This window comes from Haemaphysalis longicornis, unplaced genomic scaffold (genome assembly GCF_048455015.1).
Source record: "Haemaphysalis longicornis isolate Haplotype H1 unplaced genomic scaffold, Haemaphysalis longicornis Haplotype H1 scaffold_3, whole genome shotgun sequence".
Lineage (NCBI taxonomy): Eukaryota > Metazoa > Arthropoda > Arachnida > Ixodida > Ixodidae > Haemaphysalis > Haemaphysalis longicornis.
The window spans coordinates 229,727,154-229,753,420 of NW_027526335.1; the positions used below are offsets into that span (position 1 = coordinate 229,727,154).

General features: G+C 49.1%; 1 protein-coding gene across 1 annotated transcript in view; it reads left to right on the forward strand.

The window, feature by feature from the left end:
- The first annotated feature begins 9,254 nt into the window (after positions 1-9,254).
- LOC144175753 (uncharacterized) overlaps positions 9,255-26,267 on the forward strand; it is a 244,877-nt gene continuing 227,864 nt past the window's right edge. Inside the window, exon 1 of the mRNA XM_077704773.1 lies at positions 9,255-9,366. Within this exon, the coding sequence (XP_077560899.1) occupies positions 9,270-9,366 (97 nt within the window). The 5' untranslated portion in view covers positions 9,255-9,269. The remainder of the gene's footprint in view (positions 9,367-26,267) is intronic.

The window sequence follows — 26,267 nt, forward strand, 5'->3', positions numbered from 1 at the left end:
ATAAAACGCAGTGCATTGCACTGCGCACGCAGTGCAATGCACTGAACAAATTGATTCAGTTTCGGGTTCTGTCAGATGGGACTAATTCTTTACTGCGGATTACAGCGGACATCACTTCAATGTAAATTTCAGGTTACATCAGACGTCACTTGAAGCATATGAATAAGGTTAGATCAGGCATAATTTTAACTTTTCACTTTGGGTTACGTCAAAACACCCGGCTGAATTCTTTACATAGCATGTGTTTTAAAGTCAGCTTCTTCTGAAACAAACTAGCCATACAAAAAAGCCTCACACAATAACGGGCATGTATATTTATGAGTAACTTTAGCAAACACATACTGTTTCTCAATATGGCATGAGTCTACATATTTAATCGAATTGGTAAATACATAGAAAATATATAGCTGTCATTCAGCGATATTCTGGTTTGCCTTGACAGGATGCATTGCCGATGATAAAAAACCAACGCTAGCACTCCAATTATGTGGCACTCGGTTCTTAGCTAGGCGGAACGACAGCTTTCTTTACTTCTACTTTTTTTATAGTTTAATAGGTAATTTAACTGCGTGTCAACATCCTCAAGGCCTGCAGGACAGCAGCACTTCTTGTACATGAGTTTGGCTTGAGGCATTTGAAAGAAGTGGTTTACTCAATTTTTTTGTAATAAGGAAAGGAAGTCAAAGAGGTAACAAAAAATACTCCCACTCCAAAAACATGCTAGTGCATTACAATACATAATGGGAATAACGTAAAAAACTGAAAGACATCATGGAGGTCCATCAAAATGTATGCGTCCACTAGTGTCAGTCGGGCATGTGGAGAATATTTACGTAAGCAGTGTGCATAGTACCACTAAAAAGAATAGTATACAAGCAATGGAGGCTGCCGGTAATCAGATATGGAGCAGAAACGGCGCCTTACTGTAGGAATCAGAAAGAAAACTTATGTTGGCTCAATACGCAATGAAATGAAGAACTTTAGGAGTAACGCTTAGGGTCAGGAAAAGAGCTGCTTTGGATTGGGAAACAAACTCACGTGTAGGATAGTATAACTAAAGTTACCTAAGAAAAAGTAGACTTGGGCTGGCCATGTAATAAGATGAAATGACAGACAGTATTGCCAAGGTAATTCGATGGAGAGACGAAGTAAAAAATTCTGGGGCAAAGAATGGATAACTCCGGTGGCTCAGGACAGGAGCTGTTTGAGGTCAATGGGAGAGAAAACACACAATGCACTTGTGTGCTTTCCCAGATGGGATGTGCTAGAAAAGCAGCGTCAAGAATTGGCCACAGTCACAAATACAGAGCCAAAGATGACGTAAGAATATCGAGTCATGTGCAACTTTCCCGCCGCAAGGCAAAAGGTAGATTTGATGCTGCAAAAAATTGCAACCAATGCGTTTGAACAGTGGAAATGAACACTACACTCTTTCAATGGTATTACTTTTAGACAGATGCTCCTAATTTGACACGACATACTAAATGTAAAATTGGCTTGGTTGTGCCTATTAAAGGCTGACTTTCAGTTTTTAGTGCCTATTGTTACACCTAAATTTTCTTTTTAGTTCTGAAAAGTTTGCTTAGCAAGTTTCAAATGTTTGGTCTCGCCCAGAGCTTTTCATTTTCGTTTTGGCAAACAAAACAACATCACTGATAAAAAGTTTACCGCGACGCTGAATTTTGCCGTCAGCTTTCTTTAGAGGGACATCAAAGGCAAAATATTTTACTTGAACTGCTGGAACTGAAGTTCTAATTCTGCTTTGGGACCCATGACGCTTTGTGTGCAGGGAATAAAAAAACCGCGTAGCGCTTTCTTCGTTTCCCTCCCATCTTGCATGATGCAGCAGAATCTGTATGAACTGCCACGTAGTTCTTGGCATAACTTAAGCAGGTTTGGCCCCTTTTACAGAGACTGTGTGAACGACCACAGTTAAGGGCAAAGCTGATTCCTGACTTAGTTGCCTATTTGCTGGTTGTAGTACACTACAGTAATGAGCAAAAAATGTTTCATGTACTGCGCTTTGTCGTCATGACTTAAGGCACCCATAAAGTCAAGGCGCTTGTATACGGCCGTTGTGAGTGCATCTGTCCGCTTTCACTTCCACAAAAATGGTACGTTCCCATCAGTTATTCCACCGATGCATGGCTATAACCATTACTAGTATTTATTTTGGTAATATTTGGCACGGAAAACACAGCAAGTATTTCACACACTGCAAGTTTTTCAACCGAGAAAATGCAGCAAAGGCAAACATCTGTATCCAGCAGGTAAGAAATGCTGTACATAATTGCTCTGGTGATTGTCATCATTAGGGCAGAGAATGGGACATGATATTTAGAGCAATAAGTTACACTTTGTTGCAAGTACAGTTTCGAATATCAGTGCTTCATATTTATGCGACATGAAAAAATTCTTTTGAACTGTGTGCTTAAAAGCACCTTAAGGGGACACTGTAGTGAATTTGTCAAGGTCCAGTTGTTGCTTGCACTGCGTAGATTGGCTCAAATTAACACACTTTTCATGGTTTATCCGGTTGGTAAGACGGTAATTATTTTACAAAGGGCGAAAGAAGAAAAAAATACCACGCGCGGTTTGCGGCGGCCGCACCAACTAAACACTGTGACGACGGGAAGAGACGCACCGTGATTGGACGATGTCCAAGATTAGCATTCAAACAAGTTTCGGTTTCGGTTCCGCAAAACAACATGCTTGAAATCCGACGGCATCGTTGGATGGGCATTCTCGAGATCTTAGTAATCGTCGTAGCGCGCTTCTGCCATGTTGTCGGCTGTAAAATGCATAAGATAAGCCTCCCAGGATGGCTTGGAGTCGTAGCAATCATTAGCCGAGGCCTACGCAGTGGATGAGTGCCCTCCGCGACCCCGCAGACGCTCAAATGCCACGCGTTTTTCCCCATATTTGGAGCTTGCCTCACTCATGCCTGTATCGTAAAAAGCGCGTTCGCACCAGGCTAAGGGTCTCTTGATTCTGGCCTGCGCCCACTGCCCGCAAGCAGTCGGTGCTTATGGCAACAGCACGCGAACGAGAACTCGCTAGCGCGTTAGTGTCAGCCTGCGCGCATTCTGTGAACTAGGTCGTGGAGAAGTTAACGGTACAGCCTAAAAATGGCGAACTCAGTACAGAAAACATCGACCGCAAACGATAAATCAACTTAGAAAAAGCAAAAAGTGTACCCTCGGGGATTCGAACTCGTGACTTGCAAAACAGTTGCAATAACATACCTGGCGCGCCAGACCACTCGGCCACGGGGGAACTTTTTTTTTATATATAAACAAACACTTTATTTACAGAGATATATACAGGACCACATCAGATGATTGCAGGGTATTCGTCGAACACAATAGCAGCTCTACGCATGCAGAAAAATAGGCGCTTACGGCCTTTACGCTAGAATGGCGTAAGCATGTTCTGCCGGCAAGTGTAAGCTAGTGGAATCGTAATGCTGGCACAGCCGCAGAGTTTGGGCGGTAATTACGCCAGCACGAACGTTGTCGAATGGATGACGGTGCATTTTGTGCACCGCTTGAAGGGAATGGGATGGGAGCGGAGGCAGGGGAAGGGGGTTCTGGGCAAGCAGAGGTGAGCAGGAGTGTTTCCCGGTTCTAGCCATCAAATTGAGTCCCGTCTCCTCCGCTCATTTACCTTAAATTCTGAAAGGACACGCGAACACTGCGCCAGTGCATCACGCAGCTCGGAGTCTGAGTCAGGCCCATCAAGGGCGGCCACTGCCCACTGTGCCTTCTGAACAAAATGCCTCCACGCCGGCCGAGGGTGTTCAGCGCATTCAACAGCATCCACCCTTGCCCTCCAAAGCGAGTGGAGTCCCATGACGTGGATGCAATCTCGAAGGTGTGGGAGTTCCGTGTCTGCATCCAAGAACCTTTGGTTGGTGCACGTGAGCTGCCATTGTGTGCCAAAGGAGCACTGCAGCTCGTCCCTGAAATACGATGCCGTACTGCACTCTAAGAATACATGGTCGTCCGTCGCCCGCCTTCCGCACAGCGGACAGTTGGCTCCTCCAGGGAGGAAGAAACCCCGCTCTTCCTGCCTTGCCTTAGTTCTGAGTATCCCTGCGTGCAGACGGAAAAAGAAATCTTTCGAGCTTGATGGAACGGGGAGTTTTGGCACACGCCGTAAGACGTCACTTTTAAATGCAGAGCATTTCAGTAACTCACGATGTCACCCGCGTTGACGTCCGTAGTCCGCACCGTCGTTGTCCCTATTATATAAAAAAATACTATCCTGCGCCCGGTTTCGATCCCTCGACCCTGCGGGCGGAACGCAATGTACATGGTGCTCTACCCACTGCGCCACAAAGCCGACACAGAATGGGACCCTACGAATGCGCCTTATATCGTTAACTCATTCAATTACTGCTGACGAGCGCTCTCTCGTCAGCAGTTGCCACAAGTGCAACAACACTAACGTAACGCAAACTACTTAACGTCGTGTGCCCCCGGAAATGCTCTGCATTTGATCGTGCCCCTCGCGAGGGGGATGTTTCACTGCGTCTTCTCTCGGTCGCGGGACCCGTGGCGCCATCTGGCGGAGGCGCGGCACAACTCGTAGCACTTTGAAAAGATGCGGCGCCAGCCAGCTGTGTGTGTGTTTGTTAGTCGACGCACCGCCTCTGGCCGAGCTAGCCGACAACTCTTGCCGCACGTGTTTTCAAAGGAAACCACTGAGAATTCCGCTCCAGGCGGAATTGTAGCGCAGGTGACGACAACAGTTCCGGTGCCCCTGAGTCGTATACATTGAACTGGATCAAGAACTTCCGCCCCCCCCCTAAAAAAAAGAAAAAAAGAAACGCAGATCAAGTTCTACGTCATACGGCCTACGTCGAGAAGTATTATGTGTCTGCCCCGGGGCGGTAAACTTGAAAAAGACATAAAATGTTTAGGCGGCCTAAAGGTGGGGAGCGGTACGAGGGGGGTGGGAGGGTCTGTTCTACCAAATCCCAGTAGAGCTTCCTCGGCTTCACTGCGCACAAATACTCCCAGGAGAAGAGTTCCTGCAAGAGGGCCAGTGCCCCCGCCCCTTCCCTGTAAAAGCCTGTTGCACGGGCACCATGTGCAAGGTCTGCTGTTGTTACGAGCCAAGGGGCCAGGTGTAGGGCGCCGACACTTTGGGGAACCGCCTGGAGGAAGCCATCGCTGCGATCTGGGAAGTACACAAGTCTCTATACAATCAGTTTGAGTTCCATGTTAACAAGCCCAAGACCCCCGGCTTCGGCACTCCAGAAAATGTTAGTGCGGCGCATGGGTTCATACGTGGATCTCCAGACGAAAACCGAAAACAACCGGTGTAGCTTGGACACTGAGCCTGCATCAATAGTCGAGACGCGGGAAGCGTACAAGATGGCCGGATATGCCACGGCGTTGCGAACATGTGCCCTAGAAAAGAAAGCAATATGTCGCGCTCTCCAGGGCTCCAAGCTCCTTCCAGCGGCTGCCAGTTTCGTCTGCCACCGGGGGGCGATGGCTGCGCCGGTGTCTAGGTTTACCCCAAGGTAGCGGGTGCTGGCCCCCCTCCATCGAACTCCGTAGAGTTGTTGGGGTTTGGTGAGTCATTCGCCTAGCCATGCACCCTCTGACTTCAAAAGGTTTATCTGAGCCCCGGAGAATCGACAGAATTCTTCGGCCAGTGCAACAACCTCCCCCGCCTGCTCTCTCGATGTGCACACAAAGGCGACATCGTCCGCATAGGCCAGGACCTTTAGTTCTTCGTCTCCAAGGGCGAAGCCTCGGATCGACTTGGACGCTATTGCCATCCTGCAGAGAAGTTCTATGTACAGTGCGAATAGAATAGGGGACATGGGGCAGCCCTGCCTCACCGACCGTCCGATGTTGATTCCCCATTCGTGATGATGCTTGTAGTTATTTCTGTGTAGCAGGTTTTTATCCAACCTACAATTGCATCTCTGATCCCACATTGACTAAGGAGCATGAACAGAAAGGTGTAGTCTACATGGTCGAAGGCTTTTTGAAGGTTGAGTTGTAGGACAGCTAAGGGGTAAGTGCCTGACTCTGCCACCTCGCAGACCGTCCGCATGCGATGCAAATTGGTGTTAATGGAGCGGCCCCTAAATCCGCATGTCTGATGTGGGCCCACCACACTACTGAGGGCCATATCGAGTCGTCTGGCCAGGATACCTGCTAGGATTTTATAGTCTGTCGACGGTAAACTGATGGGCATGAAATCTTCCACATTCGGTATCATATCTTGGACGGATTTTTTGGGTATGAGGACCAAATTACTGTTCCGCATTGAAGGTGGCAGCACTTTTGTGTTTTGGATGTTGTCGAAGACAGATACCAGAACAGGGCTTATCACTTCACGGAATACCTGGTAGAATTCAGAAACAATCCCGTCAGGTCCCGGTGACTTATTTTTTGACAGATTTTTATCGCGCGTTTTACCTCTTCGACCGTTATCGGGCTGCTTATTATGAATCTAACGTCCTCTGGCACCGTGGGCAGCTCACCAAGGGCGTCCGGTGGGGGATCGTCAAGCTTCGAGCGAAAGGAAAACAGATTACCGTAGCACTCACCGAAAGCAGTCGCCACCTCCCCGCTCCCACTAGCAATGCTACCAGAGTGGTTCACCTCGGAAATTGTTTTAGCGGCGGTCCTTGCTCTCTTGAAAGCGCCGAAAAGCTTCGATGGCTGTGCCTCGGGCACTACTCGCTGCTCCCTGCTCCGCACAAGAGCTCCCCAATATCGTTTTTCGAACGCAAGCTGCTGACCTTGGAAATTTAAGGTATATAATGTATAACCAGTTTCCTCTTTTATTTATTTTTTGCATTTCAAACAGATTAGGTGACTATTTTTAGTATCGCGCTCGTGCAGTAAGCGTCCCCCAAATTTCTACAATATCTAACGTCTAGCACCTGCATTTCTTAGACGGACAAGCGTTCGCAGATGTGTGGTCGTGCTGCTGACCACTGTGCTTGTTCACCCAGCGCAAAAAAGTGCTTCCTGCTCCCCAGTTTTGCGCTGTACGGTAAAAGTTTCAGTTGACTTTATTTTCTTAGTACCTATACTGACTTCGCTCACCCTTCTCCCGCCTTCAAGTGGCCTTAGGTTTTCCTACTAGCGTGCCAGTCAGCGAAGCGTCGCGTGTGGACTTTTGTGCATCGCTTGTGTGTGGAACGACCCGGACTCGGAGCTTGATACAGTGTACAAACTAGCAAAGTAAAGAAAGGCCCATTCTTCCATTCACAAAGGTGTTGTGGCTTAGTTTCCACTGAGCGAACGAATTCCGACGACTTGTCGGCGGCCAGCAGATCAAACGCTGGGCCGACTGACTCTGTCGGAAGGTCGGCGAGCCGTGCAGTAGCGCAGCCAATCGCCAGCTCATCTCCTCCTGACGTCACACGAAAACGCCACAGAAAACGAGCGAGGGTGCAGAGAGGCGGACTGCATTTCTGAATTGATTTTTCTACTAAATAAATTCGCCTAAACGCGCTCAGAGTGGTTGAAACATGGCCTATGGACTCCGGACTACAATTTGCGCTAGTAATCCCGCAATTTTTACAAATCACTTGAGTGCCCCTTTAGTTGTATTTGCAGAGAGAGGGATGTTCACAGCATGTTACGTTTGTACACACAATTAGCATTACATTTCACCCAGCACCAACACAAGAAAGCACTGCACTTTCACTGCATAAATATTCAGATGCAGTAAAAAAACAATGTTTGGTCACCCAAACAATAACCCCACTGCACTAGCTTTGTGAACACTAAGCGTTTCACAAGAACTGTATGCAAGAGGAGGTTTGGAGCACACAATTGTTTGTGCTAGCAGGAGCCAGTGCGGCCATGAATTTTGTGTAGAGCTATATACAGCTAGAATATTCTATTGCTGCCTGAAATGCAGTGCCACACAAATATTGTTTACTAGTAACTTTTGTTTACGCTCTTATGGCTACGAGATCAAACCACGCGATAGAAATTGCTTGTATTCAAGCGCATTCTTTGTATATAAACAGAACATAGTAACAGCGCTGGTTAGTAAAACGAGTGGAGTTAAAAATTTACATGCAACGTAAAAAACAATGAAACTGTTTGTGTTTCTGTTCTGTTCTGAATTTCTGTTCGAACAACAGAGAAACTTTTGCTAGAAACTAAGCAATAGTACAATTTTGTCCAAAGATGCACTCGCCTTTCTTGTACTACTTGAAAGATTTCAGAGGGCAGCACTTGAATGCATATTTTAAAATTCGCGCTAACGAACTTCAGGTACACATTCAAGTTTCAACCTGTCGAGCCCGTGCAATTGTCTCGCCATAATCGCTAGCAGTGCGCAAGCTGAGTGAGTACAGCAGGCATAAACAAATTCACGATAACACAACGGCGAAACTGAAGACTGTTAATCTCAACATGCCATTGTTCAACCAGTGGAAATCTAGTACGCTTGATTAGGCTGAGCTGAAAATCCTGGTTTCCTTCTTTCTGTGCGCATACAAGAACATATAGTGCCGCTCCGTTTGATCACTAAAAAATCCAAGATAAACGGCGATGCGTTTGGACGTACGAAACATGTTCACTCATCCTAATGCGTAAATAAAAAAAAAACGGACATATCACGTCACGTAGAAAATTTTCCCGGTGACGATACGGGCAATAGCGGGCTTCAAAAAGTTTGGCTGGGGATCTCGCACCGTCCTTCAGCATCGAGCAACGGTAAGTCTACTGAAGCACAGCGTGCAATTTTTTAACGTCACCACCACCCACCGAACGCACACAAAGATCCAGGAGGATTTGTTGCACAGATGGCACACAGCACGGCAACTGTCACCAACTGGCACACAACATTTCGGATCGGCTAGAGCGTGACTGCGCAATGGATGCCGGCGCGGATTCAAAAATTTTCGGGCGCTTAACAAAATCATCGCAAAAGCGCATATTCAACCGATGAACAGTTTAGAAGCTTTACATGCGAATTATAAAATGTATTTGGGACAGCTCCGTTGCTGCTACTGCCCCTAAAAAAGCGTGTAGCGGATGTGACGGCTGTACGGCCTCGACGTCAGAGATGTCAGAGGCCACGAAGGCCACGCCCCGTTGGAAAGTAGACGAAACGGAATAGCGCGGCCGGGCCCGATTGTGATGACGCCCAGGTACGCACCTGATTGCGAGCGCGCGAGCGGCTGTCGCTAATCGGGCGTCACGAATGCCTTGTCTCGCGGAGGTCGCGTGCGTCTCGGATAAAAGCGTGCACAAGGCGCTCCTTGCATAGGCGCTATGGCAAGCACGGCGGCGGCTGCGGCGCTGGCGGCCGCGCTCTGGGCGGTATTCGCGCAGCTGCACCATCGGGCGTTCGGGCTCTGGTTCGACAAAGGTATGGGCACCCGCGCAGTACTAAATATGACAGGTCGGTCCACGGAAAACGCTGATCTAGTGAATGAAACGGGAGGCTGCAGTGATGGCGCGGCAGCCGGTTTGTACCACGAAGCGAAAGTGCAAACAAGGCGCTGGACGGTTGTTCTGCTTCAAGCAAAAAGTTTCACTAGGTCTGGCCCGTGAAAGATGTTGGAAGTCCATGCGCCGGAATGTTAGAGTTGCTCAGCCATGCAATGTATACGCAGTGTGATAACTCTCATCAATAACTTAGGGTCTTACCAGGTTTTATTCTTCCAGCTGTAACTACGTTTGATATAAATTTACGGTTTTTTCCACCGCAATACTATTACAGTGTATGGATAGTGAGTGAGAGACGTCGTCTCAACGCACCTCCGCGAGCAGATCATGCCTGCGAGCCTATAGGGACCACATACTCGTCTCGAGGAGCAGTATACAAACAGCAGGATTGCGGCACGCGTTGGTGGCTAGACCATAAGAAGAGAACTGTCCTATACAATATCGGGGCTCCGGATGCATGGCAAAGTTTATTTAAGGCAGAATTTCAATTAAAAAACACTTTGTTTAATGGAAGCTTTGCGCTAACGATGCCGGATGCCCCAAACTGTTTAAACGCAATAATTAGGTAACAATTTACCAATCAGGTTCGAATTTCGTTTACCAGGCTTGTTTTATTCAAATAAATACTTTTTTGGACATTTTTTATTCAAATAAAAGACATTCTGAAAAAATAAGCAAGCAGGATATCACGAAATCTTGGAAAATAAAGAATATCTTGCGTCCGTTCATACCTAAAAATTTACGACTTTGAATTTTTTGAGAAGCATTTTATTCGAACTGATCATATGAAAATCATCCCAGGTGCATATAACGACCCTCAACGCTAGTTGTTTGAGGAGTATAATAGTCGTGTAGCGTGATGAACCATCACGCGATCCAGCCAAAGATGCGTTATTACCTTCGTACTTTATCGCCAGAGTATTTCGGAATAAGATGCCAGAAAATGTGTAAAACAAAGGGCAGTCTAAATGGCTAAAGTTTCTTCAATAGCGTTGTCGGCTACAGTCTGGTTGTAGCAGCCGCAGCCCACGTTTCACTATGAAGGCCTGGTTCCCAACAGTAATAACTGGCTATCAAAGGTGACCTACTGGAACATCTCTGGCAAAAGCAGACTTTCATGGTTGGCAAATGCACGCTATAAAAAGGAATTTCAGAAATACCCTTGGGCATTTCGTGCTGATGGCTTCTTGGTCTATTACAGAAGCTTGATTACAGCAGGTCAGGGCTGGGTTATATAGTCTAGAACCGCTATTTCTCATAATGGGCGTGTTAATTAAACCGTTTTTCAAGCTTTCTAGTGCCACCAAGCCCTACCGTTGGAGCAGGGGGTGTTCTAGCCTGGTCTGGAGGCTTCTTTTATTTTTTTTTGCAATTTCCTGCTTGAACTGTACACTGGATTGACGAGGGATGTACCACGCCACCGCTAGAAGTGGGCTATGGGGCGCGCCGTAGTGGAGGGCTCAGGATTAATTTTGACCACCTCCGGATGTTTAACATGAGCCGAAATCTCGACACACGGGCTTTCCCGCATTTCTCCTCCACCTGAAAAGCGCCTGCCGCGGTGGCTCAGTGGCTAAGGCGTTGTGCTGCTGGGCACAAGGACGCGGGTCCGGTTCCCGGCCGAGGCGGCCGCTTTTCGGATGGATGCAAAAAGCAAAAAATTAAAAAAAATAAAACCCCTTGCGTTCGAGATTTCGGCGCACGTTAGAGATCCCCAGGTGGTCAAAATTAATCCGGAGCCCTCCACTACGGTGCGCCTCATCGCCTGTGTAGCGTCGGCGCGTTAAACCTCCTAATCATCACTGTGGAAGAACGTCCAGGGAGGCATTGGAGGAGGCCGTCGTAGATAGAAACCAATATATTTACATTATGTACAGGGAACCGTTCACAAAGCAGCCATCTCGTCGCCTCGCTTGGTCATCTTCTCGTTCTTCTTCTCTGTGCCTGCTGAGCTGAATGTGCCAGCTTCTTCGTCTTCCATGAAAGTTCCAACATCTTCCCGCCCCACAAGCGTTCGTGTATGCGGGATAAGACAAATCGATGAAGGTAGTGTGCGGGTCCTTGCAATGGTGTTTCGCCCATTCATGTCCAGGCGGTGTCTGAGGTTCGTTTTTTCTTATCTTCGGCCTTCTCTTTCTTCGTGACTTTGCTTTTTTTCTCACTTTTGCCCTATCTTTTCTTTTGATATCTGGGTCAGGCGACTGGCCGCAGTCGTATCTTCCTTTGCATTTCAGAATGGGCAAAGACTGAGAATGTAGCTTCCTTGACATCTTGCCTTTGCACCCGATGCCCCGGTTGAAACCGTGAACGTTGACATCTTGTTATGTGTGAACCTTCTCAGGACCACGCTGTCCAGGTTTCTTCACTTTGTGAACACGTCTGGTGGCCTGCTTAGTCGTACATGTGATCATGCCGACGACAGCGTTGCCATCTGGCCTATTTCCTGGAAAAGGGGATGCGTAGTGTGCAGCAGTGGTGAAGTCGACGTAAAGGTGCACGGTCATCGCGGAATCCGAGTCTTTACGGGCAGCGCGTTGAAACAGATCGTTCCTTGTAGCACGGATATCATGTGGTTGAAGCCGCTGCACTAATATATCGGTCGTAAGTCCCACTCCGTTAACGCACTCTTGTCGGCGACACACATCCGGAACATGGTCGCGCTTCTTTCTCAGTGATGACTCATTATTGTCCTGTGTAGTTCCTTGCACTTCTGGTGGTATCCCACCAGTATCTGGATTCACTTCTTCCGTCTTCAGCAAATACTCCTGGATACAGCCTGCACGTACATATTTTCTATCCGCAGGGCAGGTCTCAAGCACTTCAGGCGCGTAGGCTTCGCCAGTAATGCCTTCGGCAGCCGGTTCGTCGTCCGCAATTTTCTCTTCGGGCACGGATGTGGTGGACGATGATTTCAATTGATTCAGGCTATCCTTCGGTGGCTGGTGTGGTGTATCCAGTATTACGGCTTCTTCATTTCTGAGCGAGGGATGCACCGTTGTCTGTGGTGTCGTCTCAGCCGAGTGGTCATAATTAGAGGCACATGTGATGGTTGGGGCTGGTGATGCAAGTATGAAGTCGATGGTTGGACGGCATACCGTCAGCCTGCTTGATGGTTCTTGTGCTTCATGAGCGATTACCGAAATGCCCATCGATGTCGTCGAAGCCGTTGGCTTCCTGCAGGTTTCGGTTCCCTCCTCAGGCTCGGTACTCTCGCTTGTAGGACTCGATTCATAATGCGGTAGGTGTTGCCTTCTGTCCTCTGTTGCGAGATGTCGCTCCTGAGGGGCGAGAGCTTCTCGTCCGTAAAGTCTTTTTTCCAGGTAACAAATAATTCTGTATGCTTCTCTGACCGAATCTAGAGTGTGGTCGTGTTGGCCATCGGCACTGGTTCCGCATGCAAGGGCATCCAGCTTCTCGCTGATTGCAGCAAGCCGGTCGGCGCTGTGCTGGAGCTTTGCTATCAAAACTGCAGCCTCCACGTCTTTGTTGTGCTCTAGAGTAGACGTTATCTCGGCAATAAGCTTCCGATTGAATTCGAGAAGGCTGTTCTGGGCAATCCGGAGCCGGTTCCGCTGTCTCGACGCCTCCTCCTCGCTTCGGGGTGAGCATGGCGGTCGAAGAATTGAATTACGCTGCATGACTCACCTCGTCGTGTCGCTTGACGTCCCGGGTTTCGGCACCACGTGGAAGAACGCCCAGGGAGGCAAGGGAGAAGGCCGTCGTCGATAGAAACGAATATATTTACATTATGTACAGGGAACCGTTCTCAAAGCACCCATCTCGTCGCCTCGCTTGGTCGTCGTCTTCTTCTTCGTCTGTGTGCCTGCTGATCTGGGTGCGAGCTTCTTCGTCTTCCATGAAAGTTCCAACAATCACCACCTACCCGAAAAGCAGTCACCACGGCTGACGTCGAACCCACGTCCTTCGGGTTAGCAGCATAAGCTCGAACTGTAGACCCGCGAAGGCGAGAATCCTAAATGCAATATGGTCGCGCTGTTTACCCTTGTTTTATCTCACGCACGCTCGATGAAATCGCGTTTCCTTCTGTCTGCACAGATAATCGGGGAACTTTAACAGAACGTGCTGTTTGGCTAGTTGATACATACTGAATGGGAGGCTTCACGCAAAAAAGACGAGGACGGTGGCAAACGTGACAGGCGCTACTAACAACTGAGTTTATTTCGAAAAGCACAAACATATATAAAACTGGCATGCACTGAAGAAAAAGAAAGGAAGGGAAAAAATATACATTACGGGCATCTGGCGAACATCAGAAAAAAGTATGTAGAAATGCACTTTCCTTATCATAGATAGATAGCGAGATTACACTTACGCACGTGGGCTTTCTTTTTATGAAAAATGACTCGGCAACCTCACGTGCGGTAGCATCTGTGCTCTTTTCGATTATTTTTGTTTGGTCCAGATCGGGTTTACAGACAGTATCACAATCCTTACAATGTTGTGGCACGTGCGAACGAGTTCCATTTTTCATCGACAGAGCATGTTCTCTGAGGCGGTCATTAATGCATCGGCCGGTTTGGCCGATATACACTCTACCACAAATCACAGAAATCTCGTACATAACACCAATCGCAACCCTAATAAAAGGCGTGACATGCTTCTTCTCGCATTTTTTACGTTTCAGTTCCAGCGCTATTCTTGAGCACAGAGTGGCAAGTTTAAAGGGCGCTGAAAACACAACCGGTACGTTGTACTTGGAAGCGACCTTCTTAAGGTTGTGTGCAACTCGGTGCGAGTACGGTATGACAGCAGGCCTTGGCTCATTTTGCAAGTGCTCAGCATTAGCCCTTTGAGGAGCACCTTTCGTTTTCTTTAGCAAACCCTCCGCCACGGCGGCAAGGGTTGAGCTCGGAAAGCCAGCAGCTTGAAGCCTGGCCATTTGATGGTCAAAACTGCTTCCCATAGCATGCTCACACGATTTGTACAGGGCATACTGAAGGCACATAGTGGCGATGGCACGCTTTACAGTTTTAAAATGAGAGGAATCAAAAGGCAACAGTTTCTTGGAGGTTCTAGGTGAGTATTCCAAGCAAACGTGGTCGTCCATAAAAGTTAGGTTAATGTCTAAAAACTGGAGTCTACTGTAAAGGGGTAGCTCATGTGAAAAATTTAAACCCTTACCGCCCTGATGAAAATGACTTAAAACTTCCGTGACTGGGTCTTTAACGTGCGCAGAAATCTTGACACACAGGCGGTTTCGTTTCGAAACACAGGTGGTTTCGTTTGAATAATTTTTGAATAATCACCTTCTGTTTAATTTAGGTGCTTTATTCTTTTATCTCCACACCCCCCAAAAAAGATACGAAGACCTGTAATTTATACCAGAAAAATAAAGGTAACAGTGGCTTTCACATGTCTCACTGCCGCAGCGCCGTCACCTAATCTCGCTGGTGACGGCGGTGGCTATCAGAAGGATCCACTGCACGTACCGAAGGCCACGCGTTCACGCGTTTTGACCTTTCTGCCATTCCTGGGCGGAAATAAAGAATATAACGAGAACTTGGAGTGCACTGATCGTTTGTCATGGATGGTGGTGGTGGTGGTGGTGGTCGTGGTGATGTTTATTGACGGGTGGACCTAGCCTTGCGTGGTATGCCGGCAATTGCTCACCCGATCAGCACCTTTTTACCGCTATGCGCGGGAATTCACCATGCCTCGCTGAGGCTTGTGACACGTAAAAATTGCAGGATCAAACGAAAGATGTCCCTCCGCGTGATCCCATGGCCTTCTGGGAAAATTAAATCGTTCAAAGAGGCATGCAAAGCGGCCATCCTCCGCAGTTCTTTAAACAAAGCTAACCGCTCCTCCGCATGCTCTCGCAGTCCATAATAAAATGACCGATGTCGCCTGTAGCACCACACGGTCCACACAGAGGTGAAGCGATAATGTTCAGCTAATGGAGCCACGCCAGTGTCCGCGCTGACTATGGACGAGGAAGTGCAGCTTCTGATAACGGTACACACGGCATTGTTGCTTAGCTGATCTGTTATGTATGCCCCCATTGTGTCGCGGTTTATGCTCCTGTGCCCTTTGGTTACCAGGCCGCAGTGATCAAAGAGTGGCTTTCAGCCACACTACTGGCAGTGTGTCGCGAAATTCGGGTCCCTCAATGGCTGTCTTTTTTTTGCTCGCCATATTGGGACCCAGCGGGGGGATGCCGGCAGTAGGGTGGCTAGAATGCCGGCGGACTAGGAATGTCTTCGCCGCCATTTTGGGCCCAAGGGGCCGTGCTCCATGTGTTTCGGCGAGAGAGGGGAGAGAGTGCCGCGGCCGACAGAGGACCCACCCGCTGGGTTCTCGGAAGACGCGTTGTCCGAAAGACTGTGTGCTCGGTGCAGCGCGGGGTTCGCGACTCGCGGGGAGAAGGAAGTAAGAAGTGGCGGTGGAAGGTCGTGCGGTTGTGAAGCGGCGGCCGGTTCTAAGGGCTGCGGTGTAGCCCCGAGTGCGACGACAGCGGCGACTTCGGGCCCCGAGAATTCCCCTCCAGGAGGGGACTGTGCGCGGCCCAGCTGAACCCGAATTGCGTTGCCGATCAACGGGACTCACCGCAAACGACCGGCGGACCGGCGCATCTTCCCCGGTGAGACCACCGACCAAACCGAGCTAAGACATCCTCCCCTTCTCCACTCTTCTACAGACTCTAAAATCGCCCTCTCTATTATCGTCCTCCTTCACTTAGACTCCGCGGACTTGATTATCCTCCTTTCTTATTGTACCGCGTTGTGCATCCGGGTGTGTGCGTGTGTCTAGTGGGACTATTGTTACAGTAGTTGGAGGAAGCTCCCAAGCCCGCCTATAGGGAGGCGAAGCTAAAGTTTTCCGGGCGAGGGCAGCGCCTCACTCTCCCCTCCGCGGGAGTACGCCGGGGCTGCCGCCGCTTTGGCACGTGGTTTTTTCTCTGCGCGCCTGCTGCATTTTTCGCGCTAGGAAGAGGGCTGGGTAAAATTTTCTTTTGACTTATGAAACCATACGCATCAGCACGTGTCCAGAAAGTTCGGTTTAAACGTAGAGTAGTTACTGGGTTCATTTTTGTCAACGTTTGTCTTGTCCTCTGCAACAGACCCGCCGCTCGACCGGCAGACTGCCCCGACGATTTAAGGGGGGAAACGCGTCGTTCGGCGGTCGCCGGCTGCTGTCTTTTCGTCTGCAAGGCGACAGCTCTTCAGCTTGTCACAGAGTAGTTTTCTCTTGTTTGTTACTCCCTTCGCGTGCTCGCACTTCGGACATCCGGATTTTCTGGACTGCATCAACACTGAGGCTTTCCAGAAATGTAAGATAAACGTGATTGATTATGGTAATAGGTTATTTCTTACTCTTGAAACAATCAGCTGCATCTTATAAAACGCATTAAAAAGTCACACGCTAATTAAGGGGTGCGCTGACATCTCCATTTTACTTGTCCTTGAAGGAATTTTTGTTCTCAATGTTTGTCACCCGCTTGGAGTACAAGTATTGGTTAGAGTGACAGTTCGCGGAAACAAAAGAACAGCTTGGGGCGTATAACTTTTAATTACTATTAATATACAGAATTTGCTGTATACCCCTTTTAATTACCAGTAGTTGTAAATATGGGAAAAAAACGAACAACGCAGCAATCCCGCCCAGAACACAAGTCACAATGACAAGACCGACGAGAGCTACTACAGCCAGGTAAATCGCTTGAAACTATTTTTGTTTCACCTATGCAAAATGTCAACCAATTATGTTATATATGGACGATATCGAACGCAACCAGCTAAACAACTCCGAATTTCATTTATTATAGCGGAAAACAATCATTGGCAGCATGCATTAAAAAAAGTGTAGAGGGGAGACCCCCCCCTATCTATTTCCAGGCAGCCCGAGCAACAGAGAACTAGTGTTCTCTACTGCAAGATCCCTTTTTAGATGCGACTGCATCTCATTCACTCGCCTTGTCCTTCCATACGGCGTTGTCCGTCCACAACCCTCCCCCTACACTATAAAAAAAAAATGTTAGCGGCGCCCGGTTTCGATCCCCCGACCCTGTGGGCGGGACGCAAGGTGCATGGTGTTCGTCCCACTGCGCCACAAAACCGAGACGGAATCAAATGCTACGAACGCGCCTTATATCCTTGACTCATTCAAACTACGTCAAGATGCTACTGATACAACGCATGATGGGGCAATGATTAACACTTGCAATAAAAGAAAAGAAGCTCCCACTTACAGCAACAATGATGGAGTAAAGGTCGTTGCGACAGCGAAGCCGCAAGCATACGACTTAGAGAGATTGACCAAGATTGGCCAATAAAACATAATAATAATCATAAAACATAATAATCATACGCGTTCCCGACACGTTTCACACGATTTCAAGATCAATCCAATGGAAACACCAAGGGAACCCCACGATGCGTCGCATCTACACAGGGTTCCCCTCGCGGGGAGGTGGGCGCAAGTTTTTCCCATTTAGCTTTCCCCCTCTGATTAGCACCAAAAGCAGCGGAGGCAGCCTTGGGAGCCAAGCTGTTCTGGACGCGCCACAGCTGTTCTCCACTCTTTGGTCGATGCCGTGTACGACTGAAGGGCCACATGTTTTCGTTTATGCACGCGGCAACACTGCACAGGCGCAAATGCATCGCCCTCGTACCAGCTGCACCTTCTGCCTTCTTTTTTTGTGCAGACGGCGAGAACAACAACAAAATGGTAAAAATCTATCTGAATCCGTCCCAGCTTATACCAGTTTTGCTTACTGCCCACAACGCAACCATGTTTTGTCGCAGCAGTGTCTACATGGTCATAAAACATGGGAACATAACAGAAAAGAGGCGTGGAACGTTGGCGGAGTCCAGAGTCCTAACAAGATGTTCTGTTGTTCCCGCCGCAGTAGCACCTTCACTCCCAGCGGGTCAATCTGTGGGACGAACGTTGCGAACAAAATTCCTTCAAAGATAAGCAAAATAAAAATGCGGTGTTGACAGCGCACCCCTTCAACAGCATGTGCCTTTTTAATGCGTCTTTCATTAGAGGCAGCTCAACATTTCAAGGATTAGAAACAATCAATTAACGGGAATTCTTGTAAGCCCTAATGTTTCTGTCGTCCGTAAAATCCGGATGTTCAAAGTGGGAACGTGAAGAAAGTAGCAAACAAGAGAAAAAATCGCTCTGACAAGTTGCACAGCTGTCGCCTGGACGAGAAAAAGACGGCAGCTGACGACGACCCAAGAGCACGCTTTATCCCGTGAAACCGCCGGGGCGCTCGGCCGTTCGAGCGGCGCGTAGCAGACGACGCGTCTCTGGCAGACGACACGACAAACACCGGCAAAAATGAACGCAGTAGCTACTCTACGTGTAAACCGAACTTGCTGGACACGTGCTAACGAGTATGCTTTCATAAGTCGAAAGAAAATTTTACCCGGACCTCATCGTAGCGCGATAAATGCAGCACGCGCGCAGCGAAAAATTACGCCCACCTCCCCTCGCGGGAACCCTGGTGTGATGCGACGCTGAAGGGGGTTCCATTCTGCGTTTCCGTTGGGTAGATTACTCGAATTGCGTGAGCAATCGTCGGGTAATGCGAGAGAGAGAGAGAGAGAGAGAGAGAGAGAGAGAGAGAGAGAGAGAGAGAGAGAGAGAAAGCAAGCTTAGCGCGGACGACCGTCGACTGAAAGACCGGCCGGAGCGCGGCACTCATATGCGCAGCGCGCTCGAAGGAGAGGAGACCGCGGAGAGAGAGGGTGCTGCAAATGCGAACAGCGCGCTTGCCCCGCCGCCCACCGGCGGAGTGAAAGAGAGCGCCGCACTGCTCGCGCCACAGATAGAGGGCGCGCTATCACGGCGAGAGCAGGAGGGGCGCAGCGGTGCGGACAACAACGGACGCACGCAGGAAGGACAGGGCCGCCGACAAGAGATGCTCTTCGCGCCGCATCTAAAAAGCCCGTGCCGAAGCGACGGCAGCCACCGCGTACTCCCGCGGAGGGGAGAGTGCAGCGCCACCCGGCGATCGTTCCGGAGCCATTAGGGAGGTGAAGCTAAAGTTCGCCGGGCGAGTGCAGCGCTGATTCTATCGCAAAGCGGCGTCCTTTTCGTTTCGGGGGAATGAGGGGCGTTTCCGCCGCCCTTTGTACGTGCTGGCTTAAGTGGCTCGTGCAGCCGGCGGTCGCTTTGTTCGCATTCCGGAGTAGGGGGACGGGTACTTCGAGTGGTCGGGGAAGGCGGAAATGGATCCGGGAGTGCGACAGCGTGCACAGTGAGCTAGCTGCCCATGTAGTTGTAAGGCGGATCGCGCGGGCCGGCGGGCGTCTCCTTCGGATCAGGTGCGCGGGGCGAAAGAGCGGACGCTCCCGCAGTCGTTTCGCGATGTCTAAGGTGGTAAAACTGAAACCAAGGAAACCCCTGATATTGTTGCATGACAGCTGCCACGACATTAACAAGAAGGCGAAAGGAAAGAATCCATCCGTTAAATTCGATTAATTCCCGTCGAAAGCGCGCCAAAATGAAAGACGGTAAGCATAGATCACTGTGTTTCGAAAGGGGAAATAAATTGGCCCATTTCTGTTTCTATGTGTACACTTTCAGTTTACATTTCCCGGATTTGAAAATGCGAACTAGTGTTCTAACGAGTCCTCCCCTCTACTATTTTTTAAATGCGTGCTGCCAATGATTATTTTCCGCTATAATAAATTAACTTGGGGTTTGTTTAGCTGGTGCCCTTCGATACCGTCCATATATGGCACAATAGGTTCATATTTCGCATGGGTGAAAAAGAAAAATAGTTTTTAGCAATTTCACTGGCCGTTCATTCTTGGTAGTATAATTGGTGTTCTCGTCGGGACTGCGTGTTGTTCGTTTAGTTTTTTGGTTTCTCCCGTATTTACAAATACTGGTAATTTAAAGAGTTATACACCAAATTCTGCACCACAATACACCACAACCTGTTCTGTTGTTTCCGCGAACTCTCACTCTAACCCATAGTTGTACTCCAAGCGGGTGACAACCATTGCGAACAAAAGTTCTATCAGGTACAACTGAAATGGAAATGCGGCGCTGTGTAAAGCACCCCTTAATTAGCCTGTGCCTTTTAAATGCATTTTTATAAGATGCAGCTGATTGTTTGAAGAGTAAGAAATAACCTATTAACCATAATCAATCACGTTTATCTTACATTTCTTGCAAGCCTCAGTGTTGCTGCAGTCCATAAAATCCGAATGTCCGAAGTGCGAACACGCGAAGGAAGTAACAAATAACAGTGAACTACGCTGTGACAAGCTGAACAGCTGTCGCCTTGCAGACGAAAAGACAGCAGCCGCCGAACAACGCGCTCCCCCCTTGAAATCGTCGGGGCAGTCTGCGGGTCGAGCGTCGGGTAGCAGACGGCGCGTCTGTAGCAGACGACAAGACAAACGCCGACAAAAATGAACTCTTTATATACTCTACGTTTAAACCGAACTTTCTGGACATGTGCTGACGCGCATGGTTTCATAAGTCGAAAGAAAATTTTACCCAGCCCTCTTCCTAGCGCGAGAAATGCAGCACGCGCGCAGCGAAAAAAGCACGTGCAAAGCGGCGGCAGACCCGGCGTACTCCCCCGGAGGGGAGAGTGCTGCGCCACCCGGCGATCGTTCCGAGGCAAAGTAAAGTTTGCCGGGCGAGGGCAGCGCTGCACTCTCCCTCCGCGGGAGTACGCGGTTAAGGTGGCCGACGCTTCGGCACGTGCTTTTTAAGTGCGAAGCACTTCTTAGTCGGGCCTACTCCTGCTTCCACCGCCGTCCTCCGTCCGCAGCCTAGCAACGGAGCTAGCTACCGTGCCTAGCAACGGCGCCGGATTTCCGACGCGTGAGGGCGCTCGCATAGCGCCTCCTCTCCCCCCTCGCCTACTCTCCTAAAACCCCTTTACCACTCTCCAGCTCGCAACACCCTCTCTCGGCGCGCCAGCCAGGCCACTACACTATATAAAAAAAAAAGCATCCGGCGCCAGGTTTCGATCCGAGGACTTTGCGGCCGCAGCGCGACGCTCAACCGACTAAGCCACGGACGCGACGCCGATGTCAGTGTTAGTAACGCGCCTTATATCTTAACGCATTCAAACTACGTCGTCAGCGGCGTGCGTTGGCGACTCTGCGGCGTTATAGCGGCTTGATAACTGCGTGGTGTACACGTGATACTACAAACCCGCTAGTTCTGCATTCTCTCACGTGACTGCGCCTCCTCTCCCTTCACTCCGGTCGGCGCTTCGCAGCTGCGGTGCGCTGCGGTGCGGTGCGCTCCTCCTCTTCCCTTCCCATTGTGTCGGTGGGCTCCACGTGCGACCGCGGTAGGCTTAGTCGAGCGCAGGCTTAGCGCAGGTGCGGTCGAGCGCGTGTCGAGGTCCGTATAAATAGCGGTTGAGAGCGCGTCGAGTTTAGTCTAGTGCGAGTCTTCGTCGAGTTCCGGAACAAGCCGAACGTGATCACGAGGGGGTGTTAATGTAACTAACGGGCAAAATGCCACCAAACGTCAACAAACTCCCCCTCATAGCATCACCCCGTGCTTCGCACTTCCTCATACTTCCCTTCGGGGAAATGCGGGGGAATTTTTTCGCTGCGCGCCTGCTGCATTTTTCGCGCTAAGAAGCGGGCTGGGTAAAATTTTCTTTTGACTTATGAAACCATACGTGTCAGCACGTGTGCAGCAAGTTCGGTTTAAACGTAGAGTAGTTACTGGGTTCATTTTTGTCGACGTTTGTCTTGTCTGCTACAGACCCGCCGCTCGACCAGCAGACTTCCCCGACGATTTTAAGGGGGGAAACGCGTTGTTCGGCGGTCGCCGGCTGCTCTCCTTTTGTCTGCAAGGCGACAGCTGTTCAGCTTGTCACGGAGTACTTTTCTCTTCGCGTACTCCCTTCGCGTGCTCGCGCTTCAGACATGCGGATTTTCTGGACTGCATCAACACTGAGGCTTGCCAGAAATGTAAGATAAACGTGATTGATTATGGTTAATAGGTTATTTCTTACTCTTGAAACAATCAGCTGCATCTTATAAAAACGCATTAGAAAGGCATACGCTAATTAAGGGGTGCGCTGACATTTCCATTTTACTTGTCCTTGAAGGAATTTTCGTTCGCAATGTTTCTCACTCACTTGGAGCACAAGTATGGGTTAGAGTGACAGTTCGCGGAAACAACAGAACAGCTTGTGGCGTATAATTTTTAATTAGTATTAATATACAGAATTTGGTGTATACCTCTTTTAATTCCCAGTATTTGTAAATGTTGGAAAAAAAACGAACAACGCAGCAATCCCGTCCAGAACACAAGTCACAATGACAAGACGGACCAGAGCTACTATAGCTAGGTAAATCGCTAGAAACTATTTTTTTTTCACCCATGCAAAATGTCAACCTATTGTGTTATGTATGAACGAAATCGAACGGCACCAGCTAAACAACTCCGAAGTTCATTTATTATAGCGGAAAACAATAATTGGCAGCATGCATTAAAAAAGTGTAGAGGGGGAGGACTCGTTAGAACACTAGTTCGCATTTTCAAAGCCGGGTAATGTAAATTGAAAGCACAAACAGAAAGCCTTACTCCTCCTCTCGTGTTACTGTCGCGTGTTTCCTAACCGAGCTTCGTTTTCTTTGTATTACCCTGTGTGTCAGTCTGTATTTCTTGCGTGTGTGGAGGAAGTAAATGTGCTTTCTTTTGGAACGGTTAACCCGTGCCCCGTCTCGTGCCTGGCGCCAGCGGGCAATCAGGCGTGGACCTATCGCCAGTTAGCAGGTTTGAACCACATCCTCGAATTCGCACGCAGGGGGGAGTTGTTTGTCGCTCCTCCCGTCCGAGACATTGGCCTCTAAATTACCTCGCTCAATTCTGTGACACAGTGATAACCACGATGCTCGGACGCAACGGGCTTATTGGCCTTATTGTGCCCGATTGTAGCCGATGCGCGTTGGCAGCTGCCTAACGTACCCTTTTCGCTTAACAATAGCAGCACATTACTCCTCCTTTACCGGCGACAAATTCGCTGTGGTATTTCGTGCCGCAGCCGCACGGTTTTTGGGCTTTTTTGTATTTAATTTTAAAGCCAAAGCTTTCTTACTGGGACCGATGGCTGCCTGTCAAAAAAACTAATGCATTTCCCGTAGACAGGTGGGTCGACTGAGAAGCTGTAATAATAGAGCGTTTTAGCACTCCGTATGCTCCGTTCGTACCGTGTTGATCGGCACCAGACTGGGCACTTGCGCATTCGTTACGGCGGGGGATGTCCCCATCGCCCTGTCCGCACGCGCCAGCGTAGTCGGGTCCCGGTCAACGCGGAATGGACGGAGCATACGGAGTGCTAAAACGCCCTTATGTATCTGGACACACGGCGCGTGCATGAAACCAGGCTTTCATTGTGCCAAAGTTGTTGCTTGAAAATTGCGGAAAAGGAGCGGTTCTAGATAAAAGACTATACATGCATAAAGTATGAAGTACAATAGCATACTTATAAGCCACATACGAGTGTACAATTAGATCCTCGGAAGAAGAGCGAAAAAGGCGACTACGCATGTAGGAAAGAACACACAGAACGGCTGAGGCGTTTTTCTTCCCAGGGTGTATCAGCAACTCACGCAGCTTTAAATTGTGTTAAACTACCTTTACATCGCTCGAAAATTCTTTTACTTAGCGCGGGAAAAACCGTCGGTTCTTTTTTCGTTTGCTATTTAAGTCTTTGAACGATAGACAATCGATTCGTCGCAGTTGTTGCGAAGGGTGTGATGCATTTCTGGCGCACTTTTGATTTCAGAAAGCTTTCGCGCTTCCCTCAACTTTCTTAAGCAAGGGGTGGTGAAGTTTTTATCACAGGTTGACAAGTTTTCCGGGAGCCAAGAAACAATCTGCGGCAGCGTGCTTACGAGTCTTTTCTAGGTTGTGTGTGATTAAGCGTATATAGGACACAGAAACTTTCAGTTGTTTTTGTTTTTCGCAATGACCGCGCTTGCTGCGTCTTTAGATACAAGATGCATGAAGAAACCTGTGGTGAGATGTGTGGACTGCTGAGCGGAGCCAGATACACAGCGATCTGTGGCCAACCAGAACAACGATGCTTTGGAGCGCAGCAGTGAACATCCCTGCTCGATTTTATTGTGAGAGCAGCAGGCGGGGCAGATCGGCTACAATTTGCGACCTCGATCTGTCAACACTAAGCGAAAGAAGAAATAATCACAGAGTGCGTGTAAAGAGAGGGATGATAGGCCGACCTCCGAGACCTCCTGTAAAGAGAAGACATCAAACGGAGCTCAGGGAGGCAGCGCAATTTGTAGAAACCCCCAACTTCGGCTTCTTTCTTCTAGCCATCTTGCAACACTGTATATCCGCCTGGAGCTCGCTGAGTAGGCAGCAGCACTATCGAAATAAATTTAGTCGTTGTTTGTTCCTCACAAGGGTGTGGTGTCGCTCTGTCTGGCGTCTTTCAAAGTTGCATTATTTTGGTGCCGAAAACACGGGAAAGTAACGACGCTTACCGTGAAACAACGAGGCTATCGGGCGGCGACGAGACGAGAAATCCAAGGAGCTGGTGAACGCACACAGACTTGGAAGTTAAACGCGGGTTGACTCTGGCGCGCCCACGCAGGAAGCCTAAACACGCCATCCCAACGAAGCCGAAGAACCAAATGAAGCCTACCACGCCACAACGGGGCTATGGACCGGCTCAAACATGAAAGAGCAGCATTGCGAGCTCAGGGGACGAAACTGATTTCCGAAGCGAATTCAGCGCTTGAAAGCCACGCAGAAGAAAAGGCCCTAAACGTTCTAACGGCTAGGCTTAGCGCCCTGAAAATAAAACTAAACTAAGCGGATGCCGCCATTGAGCCACTTGTTTTGGAACACGAAGCCGAGCAGAACTACGCCAGCACCATAGAATACGATGACTCGATCGTCACGTAGTACAGTTGCAAGTTGGGCGAGTTGGTCACGTGCCTAGCGAGGCTCGGCCAGGAGGCCCAAGAAGCACAAAGAGCAAAAAAAAAAAAAAAAACGGAGAGCGAAGCAATGCCGCCGTGGCTTCCGGCGGTAACCGGAGCTCTGCGAGTTCAAAGGTGAAGTTGCCGAACCTCGCGCTCCAATGATTTAGCGGCGCTGCCATGGAGTGCCAGCCGTTCAGGGAACATCTCACCCAGTTACTGGACTTACCTACCATACGAGGTGAAGATGTGGTTAACAGCCTACGTCGCCTCTACGATCACTTGCAGCGCAACATGTCGGCGCTCACGCCTCTGGGTGTGAAGAGCGAAAGCTACAGAGCGATGCTTTGCTCCGCGATGCTGCGAACGCTGCCAAGCGAACTTGTCATCGAATATCACAGGCGTCGTTCCGCAGTCAAGGAAAACAACGAATTGCGCATTGAGAGCTTTCTTGATTTCTTAAAAACCGAAGTGGAAAGTAGAGAACAAGCATTGCGAGTTGGCAGACAAGAACGCAAGAACCCCAGTATGAAACCTCGTTTCGAAAATGAAAAGACGGAAGAGGCAAACGCGTCAATGGCTTCACTGTATTCAGGAAGTGGGTCGCGGCATATGGATCCATGCGCATTCTGTGCTGCGAAGAACCACGGATTGAAGGAATGTCAAGCACCACTTTGTCTGGAAGAAAAGAAGAAGACCCTCTGGGATTTCGGAAGATGCTTCCGCTGCGCTGTCAAAGGCCACACTTCGAGAGTGTCACAACAACAGCTTCAGGTGCAAAAATTGCGGCAAGAGACACCTGACTCAGATGTGCGACCCTGGGTGGAAGAAAGAGAGAACACAGCAACAGAGCAACACTCCTCAACGGGCAAGAAGAACGACAAGGCGTCTTCCGTGCTTCTCCAAATGG